Below are 14265 nucleotides of genomic sequence, written 5' to 3'. Positions count from 1 at the left end.
CAAGGAAGACTTGGTTCAGCCAACCAATTTTGGCTTTGTTTCTGGATTAAATACTTCTGGGTGGAGGCACATGCTAAACTGTATCCTGGAAGCTGGCTAGTCTTGATCTCTTCTTAGCTGTATACCTAATAAAAACTATTTGTTGCTTATCCTAATAAGCAATAAATCCAGTAATACAATATCCTAATATGTATATTGTATAATAGAGCTTAAAGCAGGTAATAAATCTGTTTCAGTGTTCCCCTTTCACTCCAGAAAGAAAGCTTGGGCTTTCAAATGATTTGACATGATGAAGTAGATTGTTGTTGGCATGACTATCTTATTTTGAAATGCTAGCCATGATTCTGATCCAATGTATCACTGCACTGTGTCTTTTGTTCTTTGTCATCTTGGCCTTGTTCCTTCAGAATCAGCCTTAATCTGTGTATGATTTGTTTTCTCATTGTCTGCAGTGGGAAGTAGCTGAGGTAGTTCTGGAAGTGTTTTACAAATTATTGCGGGACTATGAACCTCAGCTTGAAGACTTCGTGGACCAATATGTGGAGTTACAAGGTTAACTTCTTCATTTGTTCACTGACAAACAGAATTGTAGCTTGTTTTTCTCCGTTTTCCCTCTATCTTGGGATCTCTTTGATATTGCAAATAAACTGGTGGAAAGTTAGACCAAGACTTTAAAATAGGAAGATGGTAAAAAACTTTCCAGGTGGTATAGAGACCTGCATTGCTGACTCAGTGAGTCTTCATGTGCACTATTTTCTGCTTCTCTATCTCTGCTAGGAGGGTAACTTCTGTCTCTTTCATTTCTGATGTGGTTGAAGAGCAACATTTGACACTTGAACAGCACCTTGGTTTTGGCTTGTTCCTCTGGACTTGATTGGTCTATATCTAAATCACCACTATCTGTAGGGTTAATTTAAAGGCAGCATTGTATTTGAGATAACCTTTACTATTAACATTATTAATACATGAATTATTGAAAGCAGACAATACCAGTGGAATTGCAACCTGAAGTCATTTAATTCTGAACAACTATTCTTTAAAAGGCTAAAGTAGATTACACTTACCTCATTATAGGAAATCGAAGGCTTATTTGGGCTCTAGATTTTTTTTCTTGAAACAAGGTTTCTTATAATGAGTTCCATCCTGATGCCTGTGGATTTTCTTGTAGCAGTGCTGTGAGAACCACTTTTTAATTGAAAACAACTTTAGAGTTGGAAGGCCTCTGTGCCTCATACTTTGTCAGACTACTTGGCAGCATAACTAGCTCAGAAAACTTGTTAGCTTGTTCCTGTCCTCAGCTAATCTTTCAACTTGTGTGATTATTTGTGGGTTACATGATATGTTGCAGAAGTGGGTTAATCTAGTTTTGAGTAGATGCATTTTTCAAGCAGATTGAGTGTGTGGCTCCACAGTGGCATGTCTTCTCTGTTGGTGTGTGGTGCAGTAGCACACATGGAATGAATGGAAGAAGAGCATTTTTAAAGCTGGTGCCAAAAGAAACCCTTGTACCCTTGTTCTCACTTGTGTGTTAAAAAAGATTCTTACTGTTTTCCTGCTTTTATCTACATTCTTCATGAAGAGCCTAGATAAATTAGAAGCATTTGTCTTCTCCTTTTATTTCATATCATGGTCTTTGAATTTTAGGCTAGTAGTTTCTTTTTTGCATACATTATTACAACGGTCATAGGAATTTATCATGGGCATTCTCTTTGACTTCAGGAAATACTTTTTCCCTCATTCAGGGTCCTCATGCAGGTTTCAGCGGTGGGGGGAGATGTAAACTTTTTCCAGTTTCTTTTTGCCAAGGTCTTTTTTGGGGTTAAATTTGAAATTGTGCTATTAGATATTGGAAAGTAACGCTAATTGCCTTTACAACTATTCCCAAGCTTTTAAAATTTCTTCAATGGCTTCTATATAAACAAAATCTCTGCAGACTTTGTACAAAGGATGTTGCTTAGAACCATGTGGGCTGTTACGTTTTGTAGCTTATGCTAACTTGAGTAATAGAAGAGGGTTTTATTAGAGATTATATATATATTTTTTTTTGTTCCTCCTGTCTTTAGGAGAAGAAATAATAGCATATAAACCACCTGGATTCAATTTGATGTATCATCTGTTGAATGAGTCCCCAATGCTGGAACTTTGTCTTAGTTTGCTAGAAGAAGGGGTTAAGCAGCTTGATACTTACGCTCCGTTTCCTGGTATGTGCCTAGAATTCATTTTTCATGTCAAGTCAGAATGTATAGTAAGTAGGATTTAAAGGTAACATTGCATATCTGTAACTTGTATCTCTTGCATTTAAAAATTGTATTTTGGGGAAGTTTTGCTACTGGTAAACAACTGACAGGTTTTTTTTCTTGGTGCAAGGCTTGATGAATGACATTTGTGAATGTAGTCTGTTCTTCTCCTCTGTATTTCTCATGTTCTTTGTGCACTGCAGGGAAGAAGCATTTAGAGAAAGCTGTACAGTATTGCCTTGCACTTCTGAACTTAACCTTACAGAAGGAGAACATTTTTATGGATCTGCTGCGGGAGAGCCACCTTTCCCTTATTGTCACACCGCTGGAGCAGCTGCTTCAAGGAATCAATCCTCGCACTAAAAAGGCCGATCACGTGGTGAATATTGCTAGGTATGTGCAAAGTACTGAGAAGGGAGGAGTTTTGGAGGCACAGGAGTGTTTGGGTCCTGGATTCTTTCATTGGTTTCACTAGCCAGTGCTCCTCTTCACACAGAGCATCTAATGAATTTTTTTTTTTGGTGAGGGGAGATGTCATCACAGGTGGTAGGATGTGTGATTGTCTAGTGCAAGATTGGGATCTGCATTTATAGTTTTTCTTTCTGAATTTCCCCCCCTCATTATTTCTTCCTGTCTACTTATGTTTAATGATTCCCTTGCATGTAATTTCATTTTGCCCCAGACTTTGGTTGCCACAGAGTGGGAAGGTTCAATGATTTTGGCTGTTGGCCATGTTTTGCAATATTGTCCATTATTTACTGTATTAAAGGCCTACAAGCAGTTGTTTTAGCTTCTGCAGCAGTGTTTATTGTAGATATTAGATTTAAAAAAAAAAATATTCCAGGAAATATTATTATCCCTATTCAGCCTACTCATCTCTCCCAATGGAGGAGTGTCCATTCAGTGTTTCATAGAGAATGGAATTTTATTTTAAGCTTTAATGTTATCTCATGTGATTTGATGTGTAATTGTTTCAGTTCTAAATGTTGTTTAATTTCTTATCCATGCATTGCTATCTTGAAAAAGGTAAATTCTCAACAATTTTGTTGCCATATTCTTATGTCTTTGAAGGTATCTTTACCATGGAAACAACAATCCTGAACTAGCTTTTGAAAGTGCCAAGATATTGTGCTGCATTTCTGATAACTCTAACATCCAGATAAAATTAGTTGGTGATTTCACACATGATCAGGTAAGTATCTGCTTCTTTCAATCTGGAAAGAGAAACTGATGGAGAAATACTGGGGCTTCATAATGTTTCTTAAAAGGATAGGTTTCTAGGTCAACTACATTAAAACTATATTTTCTTTTATATCTACCCACATATAAAACATCTTTTTCTGTGGCGTTGGGAAAACAATTACTTCATTAATTGAAAAATACAAAATCATGATTGTTTTCAAGAAGAAAAAGGGCAGTGTTCTTTGAGATAGGGAGATCTTTTTGGGACTTTATAGACTTCAGTCTGTGAGAATAATTCAGCATATGTAACAACAGTAGATTTTTTTCCCTATTCACTGGCTAATTGCTAACCTGTTCTTAGAACAGCTGTGACTCTTGACTCTTACTTATTAAGTAGATTATATATTGTTGTCTAAAAGTTCTGTCAACTTACAGGAAGGAAATGATGAAAAGTATTTGGTTTAGTACTCTTAAAATTGTCTTAATTTCCATCCATCCATTGTTGAATACAGAGTGTTAGCCAGAAGCTGATGGCTGGATTTGTGGAATGTTTAGACAATGAAGATGCCGAAGAATTAATTAATCCAGATGAGGGTATGTAAAAGGCTTCTTAAAGTGGCTTAAACAGTTGTCTTTTGCATGGAATGAAATTAATGAAAGAAGCATAAAAAGTGCTCTTAAGTCAGGAAACAATCTTCCTCTGTTTTCCATGGAATTGGACCTTTAACAGAATGAAAAGCACCTGTGTTTTGTTAAAGCATGTCCACAGTATGATGAGCAAACTCCAAACTTAGTCTGTTTTCAGAAGATGAGTATTTAACATTGTTTTGGATATAATATTTACAGCTGTATTAACAGTATTTTGGAATTTTGTTCTTGTATCTCTTTGCAGTAATATAAGTTCATCCCTCAACATTCTTGTATATAACTTGAAGACACTGAAGATTACTCTATTAGGTGGATTTTTGTACTTCATTAGTCACCATATCTGCTTTTTCTCCTTTTTCTTTCCTTTTTCTAATCAAGATCTGGAGCCAGAGAAGAAGCGGGCACAAATCCATCATGAAACAAGGATCCATATTCTGAATCTCCTTATCACCTCTCTTGAGTGCAGTCCTCCCAGCCTAGCTCTGTATCTCTTGGGATTTGAACTAAAGAAACCTGTCAGCACCACAAATTTGCAAGATCCAGGTATGAAGAGGAAAGGTTGATCTGCCATTTAATCAGTTCTGTTAACAACACTGAGAATATTTACTGGGAAATTCATGGGGAAAAGCAGTTCCTCTACAATTTAAGAATAAAACAGTGGGCCTTGTTCAAGTCTTCAAAAGCTACATGAAAAGATGCATTAATACTCAAATGCAGCATTTAAACAACTTTAGGATATGAGTCTTTGTTTAAGTTGGATTTTGGAACAGACTTGAAATTAGGATTGTGGGGGAAAATGATAATTTAGAAGTGAAACGTTAATTTATTTACTATTTAATACAGTGTAGTTGTGTCCCTAGTACAGAGCAGTTTGTTTGATGATCCAAGTTGTATCTACATATGACAACATGTGAACCTACAAAAGAGATTGTTGCTTTTAACTGGTTCTACTTCTTGGCTATAGTTCTGTCCTTCCTCAAGCTTCTGTTTAAAATTATTTATAGGAAAGAAAACCAGTTTTTGTTTTTTAATGTTGTAGAAAAAAACCTTTTAGGACATGTGGGATTTCATTCTAGTGCTAGGACTATATAAATATATTAATTTTATGTATATGACCATGCAAACTTCAGAAATATCACTCCTGCTGCTTTCAAGTTGAATTGGTCAGAGTAATAGTGTGTTACTATGTGTCTTGTTTGCTTCCTCAGTTTCTAATTGGTATTTTACAAACCAGACTGAGCAAGTCCAGCAGGGATGATCAGGGAGCTGGATTACTCAGCCTGTGAGGAGAAGCTGAGGGAAGTCTGGACCAGAGAGGCTTTGAGGGAACCTGATAGAAATCTTTGAACACCTGCAAAGATGTAAATGACAGGATAAAACCAGACTCTTCAGAGGAGTGTGGCAGGAAGATGAGAGGCAGTAGGCATAAAATAAAACAAGAGAGGCTCAATTTGGATATAGGAGAAATTTCTTCACCAGAAGACAGTGAAACAGGTTGGCTGTAGAGGTCATGCAGTCTTCATGTTTGGAGGTTTTCAAGACCCAGCTGTCTAAAGCCATGAGCAATGGTTTGATATCATAGCTAGCAGTAGTTAGATGTTGAGATGTCATGATGTCCCTTCCAGTCTGAAATACAAGGTTATTTCTCAACTGTTTTAAAGGATGTTTTATTTTAAAAAGTTTGAACAACATTCAATAATTTGATTTTAGTTTTTTGAGAAGAAAATTTCTCATTATCTTCAGGTTTGTATTGGATGCTATGGAGCAGCAGTTTTTAGTTATTCATAGTTCTAAATAAAGAGTAGATAGGACCTGAGTTTTATTTCTTAAGATATTGTGAAATATCTGTAGTTACACAATACAGGTAACTGATCTGCACCCACACAATTTTACAGGGTATCTATCATATGTTAGGTCAGTGATGAGCAAATCTGTCTCAAGGGTGTGAGAGACCTTGCCCATGTCTTTCAATTTTCTTGTTAATAATGTGAAGAAATAATGACCATAAAGATGTTTACCTCCAGATAATAATTTCCTGCTAAAGCATAAATTATACATGTTCAAACAGAGATTATTTTCCCTTGTAAGAACTCTGATTATTGATGCTTTTACTGCTTCAGGACCTCTTTTTGCATTGATTAAAGAACTAACTGGCTAAAGGAAGAATGCAAAAAGGATTTTGACTTGATTAGATTGGAATCTATTCCCTGTTCCCCTTGGTTGCACGTGCCTTTAGGAGAATTAGTCATATAATGGCTGTATTTGTCAAATAAGACAGGAATTTTTTAAAGCTGTTCTTTGAAATTGTCAAATAGCTCTTGGTTTAAAAGTGTAAAAGCAAGAATTCAAATTGATTCACTAGCATCTCAAAAGCCTACAGACTAACTATAAATATTTTCATTAGGTTTTTGCTGAAACATGGTTCCTTCTTTGATTTTAAGTAATGGTGATAAAATTTTGCTAGATTTTTTTTCTGCAGCTCTGTGGGGCAGTATAGTGTAGCACAAAGTATTTGACCAATTTAGGTTCTGTATTTGTGTGTACTTGACCCATATTGGCTATGGAGGAAAGTAAGATCAAGAATGTCAAGTTATTTTTCTGTTTTCAGGTGTCTTGGGTTGCCCAAGGACTTGCCTTCATGCTATTTTGAACATACTGGAGAAGGGTACTGAAACTAGGAGTGGGCCTACAGCAGTTCGGGAGTCTCCCCATCTTGCAGAGCTCTGTTACCAGGTATTCAGCATATTTTCTGTTAGCATACACTGAAAGTAGACTCTAAATAAAATTGTCCACTTCTTGGTTGGTGAACACAGATGGTTGAGGACTCTGATAAGTTTCATTTTTAAAATGAATATGTTAGGTTTTTATATATATTGAACTTTTTTTATTCTATCTTTTTCTGTTTAAAAAGTATCTTGCAGTATCACAGAAATGAAAGGATCTGCACTCGTCTCAGAAACTTGGAATTAGGGTATACTTATAAAATGTAACCTAAATATTTTTGGTCTGCCTCTAAGTCCACTGTGACATGTGCCAATTTTTAGGGTTTTTTTAAAATTTTGGAAGTGTAGTATGACAGCAAATGACCTAAAATTCCAGCTAAGCCAGTGAAATTCTCTGCTTTATTCTGTAGAGAATAAATGTGAGAGAATGTACATATGTGTGGCTGAGAGGGTCAGGTGGGGGAGACAGCTGAGTTAGATGTGTGAGGTAGGTGATGCTTACACACTTGTATCATGTTGAAAATCCATGGGCTCTGGAAAGGATTTTAAGCATTATTAAAAGCAAAAGGCAATTCTTTAGAAGCAGGAAGAATTTATTACATTTCCTGTCTTGGTGGATGTGCAGAAAGAAAAAGACTCATTTTTAAGTGAGCTGAGCAAACAGGCTCGTCTATTGTCATGTTGTGATCAAACAGCCATTGTGGTCATCCACATGCTGGTAGTCCTTTAATATCATAATTCAATATCTGGTACAAATAATATGTTCAACTTTGAAGAAAGCTGATGGAAAATTTACTGTAAATACTGGTAATATTGTTTGAGCAGTAGAACAGTATTATGCTTCTTTTGAATTGTTGGTTGATTTGTTTTAAAATAAATTCCATACATGGATATCTACTGTTTTTGGTTGTCAGGTGATCTATCAGTTGTGTGCATGCTCTGACACTTCAGGTCCCACTATGAGATATCTGAGGACCAGTCAGGATTTCTTATTCACGCAGCTGCAGTACTTGCCATTTTCTATCAAAGGTAATTTTTATGCCCTGATAAGATTGTGCATGCTTAAAATTCAATGCATTTTTGGACCCCTTAGGAGTGAAAGAAGAACCAGAGATAGCATTATTAAACTGAATTTATTGCAGACTCTGCTAATAGTTTAATTCTGCAAAAATTGAACTCTCCCTACTTAAGAACTTCAGTTTATTAGGGCTGAACTTCTGAAAAAAAATGTTAGCTTTGGAATGCACTAAGTCTCCAGAACCACATCCTAATATGTATTGCAGTTATCATTGTAGTTTTCTTAGATCATGCTGCAGAAAAAAAAATAAATTGAAAAGTAAGTGTGTTGTAAAGAACCAAGGAAATATAAGGCTTATGGTTGTAACCACCCGTGTCACCCCTTTCTTTGAAAAGGTACTTTCAAACTACTAGGTACATTTTATATTTCAAATCAAGATTTCTCAGGTAAAGAAACACTGGATAAGTGTACTTTATCAGATGCTTCACCATCAGTCTTTTGTTCAATGACGGTAAACTTAGCATTCAAGTACATATATCCAGCATGTATCAAGTGCTTTAGATGATTGCTATGTAGCTTAGAAATTAATGTAAATTAGATGAATATAGAATATAGAAGTGAATATAGAAAGATTGAATATAGGAAGATTCTAAGAGACCCATATTCCAGTCTCACCAATTTTGATTAAAGCCACAGTTCATTTGGATAAATGCCTGGTTGTTTTCACTGAAGTTGTAACTGACCCTGTTGGCTCATGAAGCACTGTATTCTTCACAATGACTGTTCTAACAGTTGGTTGGATCCATTTTTGTTGTATATGTGTATATGCTTATTGCATATATGTGTATGATTTGTTTTCAGAATAACCACATGTTCATTTATTGGCTTTTGTCAGATCTGTCTTTTTGTCTTGTAAACAATTGGTAAGCAAATAATAAGTAATGACATCTTCTAAAAGCTTTCTCAAGTGAAAAATGCTTTCCTTGTTATAGGTAATATTATTTATGCTCAGTTTTATAATTGTTGCCTTATCCCTGTCCAGAACACGAGATTTCAACACTCAACCAAATGTCTTGGCTAATGAAGACTGCAGCTATCGAAATGCGAGTGACGTCTCTGAACCGCCAGCGCTCCCACACCCAGAGGCTGCTGCATCTGCTGCTCGATGACATGCCTGTGAAACCATACCTGGGTAAGAGGAGCTTATGGTGAGGCTAAATAGGCTGGAATAAATGGAGAATGAGAGACTTCATTTGAATTCTTTCCTTCATAAGCTTGCGGCAGTTCATTTGTGGTATGGGAAGAAAGATGATGGTGGCTGTAGACTCCAGAGTGAAAGAAATCAGGGCATCATTTTGTTCATTGCTGAGAGAAAAATTAAAAACTGTTTATGAGGTAGCAGGGACAATATAAATAAAAAAATAACATTGTAGCATAATTTATTTTAAGCTGCCACTCAGAATCGTTACAAAATAGAGAGTGGAGGGTCTTCCGTGGTAAACAGTTTAAGACAAAGTTTCTCAGTCTTAATTTCTGTCACAAGCTGTCAGCCCTCTCTTGCAGAAGATAGTAGCTACACATCAATTTTGCTTTTAACATTATAACATCACAAAAGTGATATTTCATTCCAATGTGGTGTAAAATTCAATGTTAAATAAAAAGGCAAGATTTCAGAGTTTTAGAACAGAGTAGAAGTAAAATTGGAAAAATGAAACCAGATGGCAATAACACTCTGTACATTAAGAAAGTAGAATAAATGGAAGATATTTTAACAGGCTACTGCAGTATGGTGTTTTCCCTTACTTTTATCAGCCTGAACACTTTCTTCATCCTTGTGAAGATCTGAATATGGGAAATTGTGTTCAGATATGCTACTCATTTTATGGTTCCATCCAACTGCATTATTCATACTGAAGAGTGGGATGTCTATTTAGGCATTTCTTATATTTTCTGATCTGCATACAATAATTGGATAGCTTTTGTCAGATAAGTATTTTTTTCATTTGATTAAGAACTCAAGGGTGTATTGTATTAGAAGGCCTTAATGTGAAAGGTTTATCAGTTTATCACTGTGCTCTGTTTATCACCATTAATAAAGTAGGTTATATTTTTCACTTAGATTTGTTTTTTGTAATTTATTTAGTATGTTTTATTACCTTCAGCTGATGGTGAAGGAGGGATGGAAGATGAAAGTCGATCTGTCAGTGGATTTCTCCACTTTGACACTGCTTCCAAAGGTAACTATTAGGACTCTTGATTGTTTATCAGTAAAGTGTGTCTGCTCCTGAACAGGCAGGAGGGCCACCTCCAGAAAGGACACTTGGGAAAAGAAAGTAATAGATGTTCTAAACAGTGCAGCAGTACATTAAACAATTTTATTTAGTGTGGGGGGATAAAAACAACCAAAGAAAAAAACCTTGATACAGATGGTTGGAGTGAGTGAAAAACATTGAACTTGAAAGGCAGTTTGAAGAGTGAGTTAAAGTATCTGTGCAGGGATGAAATGGGAGAGTGGCAGTCTTATCAAATTTATTGCTAAGAGTAGAAGCAGTGAGACTGTTGCTATGGCTGAACATATTTGTATTTTCGTGGCAAAGAATGTAAGTCCCACATAAATAAATAAATAAATTCAGAATTTTTATGGTTTCTCAACAAAAGACTGCAGAGGTTATAATTGAAAACCAGTCTGGTTTCATTTAGGAGAAAAAAATTAGTCTTCTGTTTGTAAATATTGGATGACATGCATGTGTAGCAGGAGAACTGTACAATATAAGACATCTTAAGAATTTAAAGCCTTAGAAAATGTTTTTAAACCTGTTACATAGATTGATAGCACTTCCTGAAGATTTGATGCTTTCTTTTGAAACTTTACACATTAAGCTGAAGATTTAGATTTACAAAGGTAAATTAGGCTCTTCTTGTTAATTTTTTGGTTTCCCCTTGATACTTATGAATACAATTTGAATTGATTTGCATTTCCAGTACGCAGAAAGATCTTAAATATCCTGGATTCAATTGACTTCAGTCAGGACATTCCAGAGCCTTTACAACTGGATTTTTTTGACCGGGCTCAAATTGAGCAAGTCATTACTAATTGTGAGCACAAGAATGCACGTGGGCTAGTGGTCTGCAACGTCAAGGTTAGCACTGGTCTTTGTTTTCAAGTTGCATCTGCTATTTTATACCTTAATAATTAAAAAAAAAAAAAAGAAATCAGTGTGTTAATAATACTTTGAAACTTGCTTTTACATCAAAGGTGTATGTTTCATATGTATTTATTGGTTGCCAGTACACAACTACCTAGCACTGCATATATGTACACAATCATATAATATATGTGCAATGTTGTTGTGTACTGTGGTAGTTCTTAGAGGCTTTACTTACAATTGTATCACATTGTAATGAGTACTTGACATGTGTGTTATAAATTGTCCTGAAGAATTTGTGACCCTAAAAAATGAGTAAAACTTGTTCGAATCTCAGTCCATCTGTTGCTATGTAGCCATCTCCTAAGATTCTTTAGGAGGTACAAATACATCTCCTTTGTCACTTGTCCTAGTTTTGGCTCAAATACTGTTAATTTTCTTCACAGTAGCTGCTATAGTATTGTGGTTTGGATTTAGGATGAGAGCAGTGTTCCAAACACTTTGATCCTTTAGTTGTTCCTAGGCAATATTTACTTAGTGAAGGACTTCTCAGCTTCTCAAACCACCCACCAGTGAGTAGGCTGTGGGCACAGGAAGCAGGGAGGAGACACAGCCCGGACAGCTGACCCAAAACTTGCCCAAAGTCCATACCATGTGATATCATGCTCACTGTATAAACTAAAGGGAAAGCTGGCTGTGGGCTGCTGCTCGGGAACAGGCTGGGCAGCAGGTGGCAGGTAGTGAGCAATTGCATTTGTGCATCCCTTGTTTGTATTAGTCTAAATGTTAACTCAACCCGCAAATTTTACTTTATTTTTCCCCCAGTTCTCTCCCCTACCCCACTGGGGCAGGGAGTGAATTGCTGTGGTGTTTATCTACATGCCAGGTTAAACTGTATCATCATTTAAGTTTTAATTTCAGTACGTTCACAGAGTTCTGGTTGCAGAAGTCAATGCCCTTCAAGGAATGGCCGCAATAGGCCAGAGACCTTTACTTATGGAGGTAAGTACAGAAAAAGTTAACTACTGTTTGTTGTTGCTCCTGGTGGATTTCTTACCCTGTCAAGCAGTAAGCATTACTATAAAAGATTGTGGATTTGAGTCCTAACTTAGATTTAGTAACTCCTGAAGACAAAACCCACAAAACTGATAAAATAAGGTACTTCTTACCATACTGTTCTCTAAATAGGTGGCCTGTAGTCTGTTTTCTTTTTTTCTTTAAGCTCTTCCCTCCCCATTAGTGATAGCAATTGCAGCTGCCACCCCGTACAGAAAGCAGTTACACACTGATGTCAAGACCAGCAGTTCAAGTACAAGCATATTCATCTTATGGCCAAGATCATTTTGCCTTTTCCTCACAGGGGATGCTAATTTATTTCTCCTTTTTTCTACGCAGATACAGTTTCAGTAAACTTGGAGTTTAGTTATTTTCTGAATTTCCTGCCATCTTTTAAACGAAGTCAAAATTGGTTAAATGGATACAAAGGATAAAGGAGAAATTACTCAGACTAAATGGGAAAAAAGGCACAAATAGTTTTTTCACAGTTGTCCTTGTTTTGTGCTTGTAAAGTGCTAGAAAAGAATTTTCCTGGTTAATTTTTTTTTCCTATGAGATTGAGACATTCATGATGTCTGCCCTGTGAAAAGCAGCTCAGAAATGAAATGGGCTACCTTGTTAAAGTAGTAATAGCAGCTTGTTTCTAGTAAGCTGACTTAACATTTCATTCTGAAGACTACTACTAAGAGAAAAAATTGTCATCTTGAAGTCTGTCTTTGCCATGAATTTCTTCTAGCACATTGTAACGGAGTTTGTTTGTGGTGGGTTTTCAGGAGATCAACACTATCCTGCAGTACGTGGTGGAGCGCAACAAGCTGCTGCAATGCCTCCATGCCAAGAGGCATGCTCTGGAGTCATGGAGACAGCTGGTGGAGATCATACTCACTGCCTGCCCCCAGGATCTCATACAGGCTGAGGACAGGCAGCTGATTATCCGGGATCTCTTGCAGGATGTGCACGACAAGGTAGTGCTCTGCTGGAAATCAGCCCTCTCCTTGAACTTTGTTGCTGCATCTTTTTATGTGAAAGTGCTGCAATTTGATTGTAATCCAAAAAAGTGTTGTCTGCTTTTAGTATTTTTAGTTTTCTGATTGCTGCTGTGCTGAAGTAGAATGCACTTTGGACAGAGGGGATACTTTGTGTTCTTGTATAGCTACTGTTGAACTGTGAACCATATATTGACAGATTTCAGAGGCATTTCAGTATTATCCAGCATGATGGTAGTCTGGAAAAGGTGTGTGAAAAAGAAACACCCTGCTTTGATGAGAAACAAAGAAGAACTTAATGAAGGCTGAAGGCAAACTGCTGCGTTTGCTGATTTACTGCATTTAGATGACTCACTGCAAATCCTACTGCTGCTGCTTTTGAAAAATTAAAGAACTGAATGAAGCTTCATAGTAGAAAAACTAAAGATTTTACAATTAGAAGGGCTTTTTGAAGTGTGAGAGTTTGTATTAAAAGTCTAGGTGTTTTACTGCTGAGTTATAGTAATAATTTTTGAGACAGACTAGACAGTTACTACTGACCCATCCATTCGAAAAGGCAAAATTTAATGAAGGATCATTGTATTTTTTAGTGTGCTGGGGCATTATTTTTTTTTTGCTTTTATTGCGAGAATTATGTGGTTTGTAGTTCTGATTAATAGAGTTTTGTTTTGAGAAATATATATTAAGAAGTTACATCTTTTCAAGGAAAAAAGTAATCTTTTTGGGTTTTGTTTTTGTTACTACCATTACTTTTTCTGTAGGAGTTACCTAAAAGTTACCTATTTTTAGTGGGGTGCTGGTTTTGTTTTTTATTTGAACTGAATTAAAAAAACGGGAAACAAGAAAGGCCTTCACTAGCTGAAGAAATGTCTTTCCTAAAACCAAAGATGAAATTCCAGACTCTTAATTTTCTGTGACATCTTGGTGAAGACTTTTGTGAATTTGAGAAAAAAAATTGTTACTGTCTATTGAAAATAATTGAACTACTATTCAGAATTACTATACTGCTTAAAAAGAAAGCTCCTTTGGTATTAGTGATAAAGATACCAGATATACCTTCCAAATAATAGAGTGAACAAAAACAATACATGCAAACTTCTTGTTAGTGTTTTTGCACATTGTCTTAATGCTTCTTTGATGCTCAACCCTTTGGGTTTTTTAAGGGTTTAAAAACCCTTTGGGTTTTTTAAGTTTTAACCCTTAACCCTTAAGGGTTTTTTAAAAAACCCTTTTGGGTTTTTTAAGTAATGTGTTAAAATTTTTACACAT

The 14265-nt window shown here is 36.0% G+C and overlaps 1 protein-coding gene across 3 annotated transcripts in view; it reads left to right on the top strand.

The window, feature by feature from the left end:
- The window catches only part of NUP205 (nucleoporin 205), a 60981-nt gene that overhangs the window by 33236 nt on the left and 13480 nt on the right, over positions 1 to 14265 (top strand). For all 3 annotated transcript variants that reach the window (XM_041409842.1, XM_041409841.1, XM_041409840.1), the window contains 13 exons: positions 453 to 552; positions 2064 to 2201; positions 2441 to 2630; positions 3309 to 3429; positions 3932 to 4013; positions 4446 to 4610; positions 6676 to 6800; positions 7705 to 7819; positions 8851 to 9000; positions 9971 to 10045; positions 10791 to 10948; positions 11876 to 11956; positions 12784 to 12975. In XM_041409842.1, coding sequence (XP_041265776.1) covers positions 453 to 552; positions 2064 to 2201; positions 2441 to 2630; positions 3309 to 3429; positions 3932 to 4013; positions 4446 to 4610; positions 6676 to 6800; positions 7705 to 7819; positions 8851 to 9000; positions 9971 to 10045; positions 10791 to 10948; positions 11876 to 11956; positions 12784 to 12975 — 1692 coding nt within the window. The remainder of the gene's footprint in view (positions 1 to 452; positions 553 to 2063; positions 2202 to 2440; positions 2631 to 3308; positions 3430 to 3931; positions 4014 to 4445; positions 4611 to 6675; positions 6801 to 7704; positions 7820 to 8850; positions 9001 to 9970; positions 10046 to 10790; positions 10949 to 11875; positions 11957 to 12783; positions 12976 to 14265) is intronic.

The sequence above is a fragment of the Onychostruthus taczanowskii genome, unplaced genomic scaffold (assembly GCF_017590055.1).
Source record: "Onychostruthus taczanowskii isolate IOZ18803 unplaced genomic scaffold, ASM1759005v1 scaffold31, whole genome shotgun sequence".
Taxonomy (NCBI): Eukaryota; Metazoa; Chordata; class Aves; order Passeriformes; family Passeridae; genus Onychostruthus; species Onychostruthus taczanowskii.
Note: the sequence above shows the minus strand (reverse complement) of the source record. Positions and strands in the feature narration are given on the sequence as shown.